General features: G+C 36.9%; 1 protein-coding gene across 1 annotated transcript in view; it reads left to right on the forward strand.

Annotated features, from left to right (window-relative positions):
• Positions 1 to 12,042, forward strand: part of SELENOF (selenoprotein F) — a 54,977-nt gene that overhangs the window by 21,365 nt on the left and 21,570 nt on the right. Inside the window, exon 3 of the mRNA XM_046025834.1 lies at positions 10,366 to 10,429. Coding sequence (XP_045881790.1) covers positions 10,366 to 10,429 — 64 coding nt within the window. The remainder of the gene's footprint in view (positions 1 to 10,365; positions 10,430 to 12,042) is intronic.

Here is a 12,042-nt window from a genome sequence, read left to right on the forward strand (position 1 = left end):
AATCTACTTTATCTGATATAAGGATTGCTATTCTTTTGATATCCATCAGCATGGTAAATGGTTTTCCACTCCCTCACTTTGAATCTGGAGGTGTCATTGGGTCTAAAATGAGTTTCTTATAGACAGCATATCGATGGGTTTTGTTTTTTTATCCATTCTGATACCCCGTGTCTTTTGGTTGGGGCATTTAGCCCATTTACATTCAGGGTGACTATTGAACGATATGAATTTAGTGCCACTGTATTGCCTGTAAGCTGTTACTGTATATGGTCTCTGTTCCTTTTTGGTCTGTGTTACTTTTAGGCTCTCTCTTTGCTTAGAGGATCCCTTTCAATATTTCCTGTAGGGCTGTTTAGTATTTGCAAATTCTTTTAACTTTTGTTTGTCCTGGAAGCTTTTTATCTCTCCTTCTATTTTCAATGACAGCCTAGCTGGATATAGTATTCTTGGCTGTATATTTTTCTCACTTAGTGTTCTGAATATATCATGCCAGTTCTTTCTGGCCTGCCAGGTCTCTGTGGATAGGTCTACTGCCAGTCAATTATTTCTGCGTTGTATGTTACAGACCTCTTGTGCCAAGCTGCTTTCAGGATTTTCTCTTTGTCACTAAGTCTTTTAAGTTTTACTATTAGATGATGGGGTGTGGAGCTATTTTTATTGATTCTGAGGGGGGTTCTCTGTGCCTCCTGGATTTTGATGCTTGTTCCCCCTGCCATATTAGGGCAATTCTCTAGTATAATTTGCTCCAATATACCTTTTGCACCTCTCTCTTTCTTTCTTCTTCTTCTGGGATCCCAATTATTCTAATATTGTTTTGTCTTATGGTATCACTTATCTCTCAAATTCTCCCCTTGTGTTCCTGTAGTTGTTTGTCTCTCTTTTGCTCAGCTTCTTTATTCTCTGTCATTTGGTCTTCTATATCACTAATTCTCTCTTCTGTCTCATTTATCCTAGCAGTAAGAGCCTCCATTTTTTATTATACCTCATTAATAGCTTTTTTGATTTCAACTTGGTTAGATTTTAGTTCTTTTATTTCTCCAGAAAGGGATTGTCTAGTATCTTCTGTGCTTTTTTCAAACCCACCTAGCACCTTGGTAATCATCATTCTGACTAGTTCTGACATCTTACTAATGTCCATATTGATTAGGTCCCTAGCCATTGGTACTGCCTCTTGTTCTTTTTTTGTGGTGAGTTTTTCCTTCTTGTCATTTTATCCAGATAAAAATAGATAAATGAGAGAATATAATACTGAAAGAGTAGCAGCGACCCCAGAAAAATATACACTAACCAAATGGGAAGGTACCCGAAACCAGGCAGAGAAGAGAGAAAGGGGGGGAAATTATACACACACACACACACACACACACACACACACACACACATATGTTAGACTGGTGAATAGAGCCACACACTTGATTTTGGGTGTGCTTTGGTCTGTTAGAAGAAACTGCCTCCCAAAATTTTAAAGAAAGAAAAACTTAAATATATACAAAAATAAGGATAAACACGAGGAAGGGATGGAATATGATTGTGAAGGTGAAAATTTAAAAAGATTCTAAAAAAGGAATTGATAAGAAATTGGTTGAATAAAGAAAAAAAATGTGATCAGGCTAGAAACTAGAACAAAACCATGCACTTGATTTAAGGTATATTTGATCTGTTAGAAAAATCTGTATCCAGGGGCGCCTGGGTGGCTCTGGGTTAAAGCCTCTGCCTTCGACTCAGGTCATGATCCTGGGGTCCTGGGATCGAGCCCCACATAGGGCTCTCTGCTCAGTGGGGAGCCTGCTTCCTCCTCTCTCTCTGTCTGCTTCTCTGCCTACTTGTGATCTCCATCTGTCAAATAAATAAATAAATAATCTTTTTTTTAAAAAAAGGAAAGAAAAATATGTATCCCAAAATTTTAAAGAAAGTAAAACATATATGTATAGAAAAAATAAGGTTAAATACAGTGAAGGGATAGAATATGACTATAAAAATGAAAATTTAAAAAGATTTTTTAAAAAGTATTGATAAAATAGTTGTAAAACGTTAAAATAGGAAAGAGGAAAAATTTTTAAAAATAGAATAAGAAAAAAAAAATTTTTAATTTAACTTTAAAAGACTAAAGAATCATGGGGAGAAAAGCCATGAATTCTGTGTTCTATACTCCCATAGCTCTGAAGTTTTGCAGTTCTCATTGGTTGGTGAACCTGGTCTTGGCTGGATGTTCTTGCTGATCTTCTTGGGGGAGGGGTCTGTTGCAGTGATTCTTAAATATCTTTGCCCAAGGTGGAATTAGACCGCCCTTGCTAGGGGCCAGGCTAAGTAATATGCTCGGGTTCGCTCTCAGGAGCTTTTATTCCCTGAAAGCTTTCCATATGCCTTTGGAGAACAGGAATGAAAATGGTGGCTCCTAGGGGCACCTGGGTGGCTCAGTAGGTTAAGCCTCTGCCTTTGGCTCAGGTCATGATCTCAGGGTCCTGGGATCGAGCACCGCGTCGGGCTCTCTGCTCTGCGGGGAGCCTGCTTCCTCCTCTCTCTCTGCCTGCCTCTCTGCCAAGTTGTGATTTCTCTCTGTCAAATAAATAAAATATTTAAAAAAAAAATGGTGGCCTCCCCAATCTCCAACCCCATAGGAGCTAAGAGCCAGGACCCCACTCCTCAGGGCACCCTCAGAGAAAAGCACTCAATCCCTCCCATCTCCTTGGTCTGTGGCCACACTCCACCCTCACCTGGCCTGTGACCAAGAGTTTCTGTCTCTGGCGCATGGCCCTGTTTGGAGTCTCCACACCCAGTAGATTTCTGCAGTGGGCTCCCCCATCACTCCTCCAGAGGTGGAAGGAGGGGTCCTCCCCAAACTGCCACTTGTGGAGTCCCTGCTCAAAGAGCAGTGGCCCGACTGTGCCTTGGATCACGGTTTAAGGTAAAGCCCAAGCTGAGAGTCCCCCCTCCTCAGCTCCATCTGTGTAGTCAACTTCCCCGCTCTGATACCTGGAGCTTTTACACACTCAGACACCCCTGGTCTTTCTATGTTCCTGTGGGTCCTGAGACCACACTGTCCCTGCGAGGGCTCCACCCCCTCCTTAGCCTCTAGAATGACTTCTCTCAGTGGAGCAGACTTTTAAAAGTTTCAGTTTGGGGGCACCTGGGTGGCTCAGTGGGTTAATAAGCCCCTGCCTTTGGCTCAGGCCATCAGGGTCGTGGGATCAAGTCCCACATCAGGCTGGCTGTTCAGCGGGGAGCCTGCTTCCCCTCCCTCTCTCTCTGCCTGCCTCTCTGCCTACTTGTGATCTCTGTGTCAAATAAATAAAATCTTTAAAAAAAAAAAAAAAAAGGTTTCAATTTTGTGCTCTGTTGCTCTGCTGCATGGTGGGAGCCAGCCCCTCTTCCCGCAGTCTGTCTTCCCGAATATTGCCTCGGATTCACTTCTCCAAAAGTCCTACCTTCCAGAAAGTGGTTGATTTTCTGTTCCTAGAATTGCTGCTCTTCTCTTCGATCTCTTGTTGAGTTTGTAAGTGTTCAGAATGGTTTGATAAGTATCTAGTTGAACTCCTAGGACCCTATGATATTTAGGTCTCTTATTCTGCCTTCTTGCTCCTCCCCCAAGTATTAATTCTTTAAATGTTTGATAGAATACATCTGTAAAGCCATCTGATCCTGGACTTGTTTGTTGGGAATTTTTTGAATACTGATTCAGTTTCATGGCTAGTAATTGGTCTGTTCAAATTTTGTGTTTCTTACTGATTCAGTTTTGAAAGGTTATATATTTCTAGAAATTTATCCATTTCTTGATTGTCCAATCTGTTATACAATTTTTCATAATAACCTCCTATAAACGTTGTATGTCTATGGTGTTATTTTTCCTTCATTTCTGATTTTAAGACACCTTCCTCTCTCTCTCCCTTTCTCTCTTTCTTTTTTTGGGGGGGGGGGGGATAAGTCTGGCTAAATACTTATTATAAGCTTTGTTTATCTGTTCCAAGCCCAGCTCCTGGTGTCAGTGATCTGTCCTATTGGGTTTTTAGTCTCCATGTATTTATTTCTGCTCTAATCTGTATTATTTCTTCCTTCCTACTGTCTTTGGGCTTTGTTTCTTCTTTTTCTGTCTCCTTTAGGTTTAAGGTTAGGTTGTTTGAGATACTTCTTATTTCTTGAGGTAGGCCTATATTGCTGTAGTCTTTAATCTTTTTTTTTTTTTTAAAGATTTTATTTATTTATTTGACAGAGATCACAAGTAGGAAGAGAGGCAGGCAGAGAGAGAGAGGAGGAAGCAGGCTCCCTGCCAAGCAGAGAGCCCGATGCGGGGCTTGATCCCAGGACTCTGGGATCATGACCTGAGCGAAAGGCAGAGGCTTTAACCCGCTGAGCCACCCAGGCGCCCCTGTAGTCTTTAATCTTAAAACAATTTTTGCCATATCCCCCAAATTTTGGATCATGTTTTCATTTGTCTCCGTGTATCTTTCGATATCTTCTTTGATTTCTCAGTAGACCCATTCATAGTTTAGTAGCATGTTATTTGTATTTGTGTATCTGTGTTCTTTCCATATCTCTTATGTATTTGTGTTCTTTCCATATCTCTTCTTGAGTGATTTTCATACAGTTGTGGTCAGAAAAGGTGCATGATATGATTTCAGTCTTTTCTAATTTATTTGGACTTGTTTGTGGCCTAACATGATCTTTTTGGGAGAATGTTCCACATGCACTTGGCTTCTGGATGGCTCTGTTGTTGGTTAAGCATCTGACTCTTGATTTTGGCCCAGGTAGTGATCTTGAGGTTGTGGGAATCAACCCCACATATTGTTCAGCTCTTGCACAGAATCTGCTTGGAATTCTCTCTCCTTCTCCCTCTGTCCCTCCTTATTGTGCATGCACTCTCTCCCAAATAAAATCTTTAATTTTAAAAAAAGTATTCCTCTTTGGATGGAATGTTCTGAATACATCTGTTAGGCCCATGTGGTCTAATGTATCATTCGTAGCAACTGTTTCCTTGTTGATTTTCTCTCTGGATGATCTATACATTGATGTAAGTGGGGTGCTAAAGTTCCTTTCTATTACTGTGTTACTGTAAACTTCTTTATGTTAAACTTCTGTTATATTAAACTTCTATTAATAATTGCTTTATGGGCTTGGGTGCTCCTATATTGGATACATAGATACTTAAAATTTTTATACCCTCTTGTTGGAAATAACAAGTGTTGGCAAATATATGGAAAAATGTTGGTGGAAATACAAATTGGTATAGCCACCACGGAAAACAGTATGACGTTTCCCCCCCAAACTTTGTTTTAAGATTTTATTTATTTATTTGACAGAAAGACAGCAAGAGAGGGAATTTAGCAAGAGTGGGAGAGGGAAGAAGTAGGCTCACCATGGATCAGGGAGTCTGATGCAGGGCTCGATACCGGGACCCTGGGATCGTGACCTGAACTGAAGGCAGAGGCTTAACGACTGAGCTATCCAGACACCCCTCTCCCCAAAATAAATAAAATTTTATTTTATTTAAAAATAAAATTACTATATGATCCAATAATCCCACTACTGGTTATTTACCCAAAGAAAATGAAAATGCTCACTTAAAGAGAGTTAGGCACCCCATGTTTATTGCAACATTATCTACAATAGTTCAGATATGAAAGCAACCCACGTATCCATCAATAGGTGAATGGATAAAGATGTTTATGCATACACACGCATGCATAAGTGCACACACATACAGTGGAATATTACTCAACCATAAAAAATGAAATCTTGCCTCTTGCTACAACATGGATGGATCTAGAAGATATAATATTAAGTGAAATAAGTTAGAGAAAGACAAGTATTTCTATTATTTCACTATGGAATTTAAGAAAGAAAATGAACAACAAAAAAACTCAAATACAGAGAATGAACTGGTGGCTGTCAGAGGATGGAGGTGGATAAGGGGGACTGCTGAAATAAAGGGCATTAAAAGTACACACTTATCTTGGTGAGCACTGAGTAATGTATAGAACTGAATCACCATATCGTACACTTGAAACTGATATAACACTATGTTAATTATACTTCAGTTTTAAACACCACTATTCTTTAAATGAGGTGGAAGTTAGGGAATTCAAAAGTCATGTTACTAATAAGGCAGATTAGTTACAGAGCTGAAGTAGTTTGATATTTTTGCTTCCCATCAGGAGAATGGTTTAGAAAGTTTAGGAAAACCTATTAATCATAACTTATATAGGGAAATAGGTGTGGACTCCCAAGGGAAAGATGCAACTTTGCATGTCATTTTTATATTTTTCTGAAGGTATCCATGTATTTTCATTTAAGTTATTTGGATTATTATAATATAATGGAATAAGTACCTGCTGGAGTCTAGAGATAGATTCTCTGTTAAAATGAGCTTCTTGAGGCCTACAAAAAAGAGGCCTACCAACTTGGTATTTTAAAAATTAGCTTGTTCTGTAAAAGTTACATCACTTTTTTGATTTATCTTCCATTGTGTAATTATCCACAAATGTTGAAGGTCAGCATTTTTTCTATGCCAGTGATGTTACTTTAAATAAAGTCCAAATGCTAAGGGAGAAAGTCAAGGAATTACAAGTTTAACCTTTTTAAATCCTTTCATCCTTTATGCCCTAGAGAATTCCTATTATAAGTTACATATTTTTATGTGAATTTGTGTAATGCCAACGATGCTTATGATTATGTCATTGGAAATCTTTCAGAATTTGTAGTTAAATTACTTACTTAACATGAAAAACCAGTGTTTTTCTATGAACACAAATTCATAAGTGAAATGCCAACTGTCATCACAAATTAAGGCTTTTAGGGAAACCTGAGTGACTTAGTTGAGCATCTGCCTTCAGCTCAGGTCATGATGGGATTGAGCCCCATGTTGGGCTCTCTGGTTGAGCTCTCTGGTCAGGCTCTGCTCAGCAGGGAGCTTTTCCCTCTCCCTCTGCCTGTTGCTCCCCCTGCTTGTGCACACTTGCTCGCTCTCTTTCTGTCAAATAGATAAAATCTTTTTTAAAAATTAACTAAGGCTTTTAGAATTTATTAATAATGTTAGGCAGCTCTAAGATAAATTTTCTTTTTGTTTACCCTACACTGAAACTAAGTACAACAAACTCTACAAGTATGTCGAAGGAACTTGAAATATTTTTAAAGTTATGTAACAAAAAAAGAGGTATTTAATTCTGTTAAATGAGTAATTCTCTCCAACATACATACATTGAGAAGCTTTGTGTCTAGTTCTGGGGATAGTTATGATAAATAAGACATTTCCTTTCCACAGTTAAGTTACAGAATACTTACAGCGCATTATAAGAACAGAATTCTGGGGTGCCTGGGTGGCTCTGTCAGTTAAGAGTCTGCCTTCAGCTCAGGTCATGATCCAGGGATCCTGGGAATTAAGCCCCACATCTGGCTCTGCTCAGCAGAGAGCCTGCTTCTCCCTCGCCCTCTGCTGCTTCCCCTGCTTGTGTGAGCGTGTGTGCACGCTCTTTCTGTCAAATAAGTAAGATCTTTAAGAAAAAAGAAAGAAAGAAAAAACTGGAATTCTGCAGAAAGTACCTGCAGGATAGGAAATCAACAAAAGTTTTTCTGGACAAAGTCACATCTGAGCTGCCTCTTCATTGAACATGTTTCTAATATTTTTAACCATTTGTTTTGTTGTACAGAGAAGTGCTTTCCATGAATGCCTTAGAAGTCTGCTGGGATACAGACTCCTTCAGTCCTTGCAAAAGCCAAATAGGGACAGGGATGCACAGGGCCCACCAAGCTAGTCATCTCCAGTTCTAAGCATCCTCCTCTTACCCCAGTACTTCATGAAGTTGTTAACCATTTTCCACGTGTCATGATATGGAGAATATTGGGAAACAGTTTTGTAGTCATGAAGTCATTAACCATTTTCCACATGTCATGTTATGGAGAATATTGGGAAACAGTTTTGTAGAGAAATGCTATTATGTAAGGTAATGGAATCTCCACTTAGTTTCCAGGGGATCACAGACTTAACAAGTAAAAGCTAAATCTAATAACTGAATTTTAATATGGCCTTACTACTTCTTTAACTTTCTTAATTCTGGTAATATATATATAGAGAGAGAGCATAAACTTCACCATTTTAACTATTTTTAAGTGTCCGTATATTTCCAGAACTTTTTCATCTTTCTAAACTGAAACTCCATTCTCAATATATAATGCTCCTCCTCTTCCCTCTCCCAGCCCCTGGCAACCACCGTTTGACTTTCTGTCTCCCAACTTGACTGCTCTAAGTACTTCAAAAAAGTGGAATCATGTAGTATTTATCCTTTTGTAATTGCTTTATTTCCTGTCTGCAAGATTCATGCATGTTATAGCATGTGTCATAATTTTCTCTTTTTAAGACAATATTTCATTATATGTATATACCACATTTGTTTATCCGTTCATTGGCCAATAGACATTTGGTTTGCCTCTAACTTCTGGCTAGAAGTAGAATTGCTGAATCATATAATTCTATGTTTAATTTTTTAAGGAACCGCTGTTTTATTTTCATAGTGCCTGTACTATTTTACCTTACCAGCAGCAGTGACCAAGGTTCTGATTTTTCCACATCTTCACCACCACTGGTTTTCTGTGTTGTTGTTTTCAATCATAGTGTGTGAAATGGTTGATAGCTCATTGTGATTCTTATTTGCTTTTTTCTTAACGATTAGTGATGTTGAACATCTTTCATGATCTTATTGGTAATATGACCTGATATTTTTAAAGATATTCTGTGGGCTTGTCTAACAAGAGTAACTAAAAAGCAGCTTACTGCATAAAATGCATAAAATTAGATCACCCTAATACCAAATTGTTAATGCTGCAGAGAATCTTTGGAGATCATCAGAGTTCTTAATTTGAAATTCATCAGTGGTTTCATAGAGACCATGAATAGCCTCAAAGCAAAAGTTCATCAGATTCTCAAAAGTATCTGTGGCCCTCAAAAATTTAAGAACTATTGATCTAGGTCAGAATCTCCAAAGTGGTTAAAAAAAAAAAATTATCTCTTGGGTTTAAATGGAATTAAAGTAAATTTCTAATTTCTACTCTGTACTTTTTTATATTTTCCTAAGTATTTAAAATAATCATCCTGCATAGTGCATGGGATATTTATGCTATTTTAGAACTTAAAAGTAAAATCCATCTTCAGCTTTTAGACCTACAATAAAAAGTGTAAAGACTAACAAGAAATAAAATGGATATAGTATGTTTTTATAATTGCCTGCCTTCTCTTAGAGCCTTAGCATCCCCATGTCACTACAAAAAGAATGGTCAGGCTCTACACTGAAAAAAAGTGATGTTTACCATTGAATCCATTTCAGCTGAATTCATTGTAATAAAATTTTTGCATTATAGTTTTTTATAATGAGCTTTTACTATAAATTGTGCAGGTCCTATATAGCTAGAAAAGCAGTATTTATCATTTAATTCATTTTAAGTGAATTTCATTAAGGAAAAATATTTGCATTTAAATTCTTTCTAATGAGGGGTGCTTGGGTGGCTCAGTCAGTTAAACGCCCGTTCTTGGTTTTGGCTCAGGTCTGATGTCATGATCTCATGATCTCATGATCTCATGGTTTGTGAGATAGAGCCCCACCTCAGGCCTCTCTCCCTCCCCCACACACTCGCACACACGTGTGCACAGTCTCTCTTCCTCTCTGTCTCTCTCAGATCTTTAACAAAAATTATAACGATATTTTACTGGTTTTCTAGTATCTTTACGTAGTATATACTATAATTAATTTTTAAAAGTATTGAGGTTATATTTAATTTTAAATATTGATTGCTTAATTTTAACCAACTAGAAAGAACTCTCCTTAAATACCTATATTGGATAGATGAATACAAACCTGTGTTCAATCTAGCATTCTAAAAAAACTATAGGAAATCTTCAGAATTTTGTGAAAAACTTAAAAAGACATTTTACCTATTCAGACTCATTGTCAATTCACATCTCCTTCAATCTCTTACTAAGTAGGGCTTAAATTCCTCAATCATTTAACATCCATGGGCCTCATTTCCTCTTCTGTCAGAATGGAACTACATAGTTCTCTCCAGCTGTGAATATTTGATTCTGTCTGTTTAACTGTAATATTTATTTTAACTGAAATAACTATATTTTTAAAATTACAACAGGGGTGCCCGAGTGGCTCAGTTGTTTAAGCTTCCGACTCTTGATTTTTGTCTCTGGTCATGATCTCAGGGTCATTGAGACTGAGCCCTACCATCAGGCTCCCAGTGTAAAGTCTGCTTGAAAGACTCTCACCCTTCCTCTCTTCCCTCCCGCCCCCACTCGTGCTTTCTCTTTCCCTTCCCAAAATAAATAAAATCTTAAAATTATACCAGTTTTTTAAATTCTTGTTTTTCCTTTTGCAGCTTTATGCAGGAGCTATTCTTGAAGTTTGTGGATGAAAATTGGGGAGGTTCCCTCAAGTCCAAGGTATGTAAAATTTTCTCCAGTAAATTCTCACTTTAATTTAAAATCAGTATTTTACAAGAATACTTTCATTACATATTCCCAAGAATAAGAATTTTTAGGATTATACTTTCTCAGCAGTGTATGTATTTTTTCCACATTCTGTTTTCTGGAGGTAGAGTTTTATAGTAATCATTGAATATAAGGTTATTTTAAGTAGGCATAATGTATGATACAACACATGATGAAGTGGTTATATTCTTAGGAGGGCCTTTCCTTTACTTAAGTGTAAATTTACAGGAGCCTTTGATTTACCAAATATAAATGTAATTCCTTTAAATAACACACCATTCTAATGTATCTTAAGTGTAAGTTGATTTCTATAAAATGCTCATAAGGAACAGTTGGAGTAAGTGAGAATAGACCTGTACAAAGTGACAAATCGTTAAAGAGAATTAATTACCATAGAACTTGAGGTACAGAGGAAAAGCAGTCATCCATGTACATCCTCACAGGAAATTTTCAGGAAAAACATTTGAAAGGATAATTGTGAAAATGTGTTCTTTTGGTTGACATCAAATAGTAATGGAGCTTTGCATCTCCAGAAAAGACTTGGACTAAGACTTTTCTATTCTGTCCTGGCATGTCATTTGAGAATCAGTTTTATAAAACTGAAATTGTATAAAGGTAATGAAGTGTTTTGTTTGTTTCATTTGTAACTGAAATATGTAAGTGCTTGATTTATACACCTTATTTTTATCTCTGCTCACTTTCTCATGGCTTCTACCTTGTTTACTTAATGGCAAGGGAATTTTTTGGACTTAGTATCTTTTAAATTACCTGTGTTCACACATGCCCTTTATTGCTGACCTAGAATTATTTTATAATAATATATTGCTCTTTTTGGCACAGAAATGTAATAGAATAATAGTTTGGCTTGGGAACTATATTATATGAGGCCCAGAGTAGATACACATCTAATTAAATACATTCTTTGTCAGAATAAATATATTCTCCTATAGGAGAGAATGTATCTACTGCTTAGGGAAAAATTCCTCATGCCGATTTTTTTTTTTTTTTTTTTTTGCCTTCAGCACACTCAGAAGTGTACCATAGTTGATTTTGGTTTTTATATCACTTCTCTAAATGATAGTTTGATCATCCTTATTCCTAGAAATTGCTTTTTAATTACATTATTCACATTTATTGACTTGTTTTACTAATAATCTTTTGTGACTTAGATTTTCATGAGGTTAAGAATAGCTTTGATACTACCACAGTTAGCGTTATTTGTGATAGCAGATTTTATTATGTCTTTGGTAGTAATTTCTACAGTCGGAAGTTCAGTCTTTAAAAGCTTGAGTGGAGTTTATCAATCCTTATAGTGGAATTTAATTCTATATATTTCTTATATGTAGTTAAATTGTCATACTTAGGACACATGTATTCATACTGTCTTTTCCTTTTGAAAGCAATTGGATTTCAATTCTGTGTATAAATATTTAATACACAAGTTTTTTTAAATGGAAGTGATAATTTCTGTAATGTGTATCCATATTCAGTACAATTATGTGTAATTCCAGTGTTTCGGAGTCCATGAGGCGGTGGTATATTTTAAGTATAACCATTATTATATT

The sequence above is a fragment of the Meles meles genome, chromosome 1 (assembly GCF_922984935.1).
Source record: "Meles meles chromosome 1, mMelMel3.1 paternal haplotype, whole genome shotgun sequence".
NCBI classification, from domain to species: Eukaryota; Metazoa; Chordata; class Mammalia; order Carnivora; family Mustelidae; genus Meles; species Meles meles.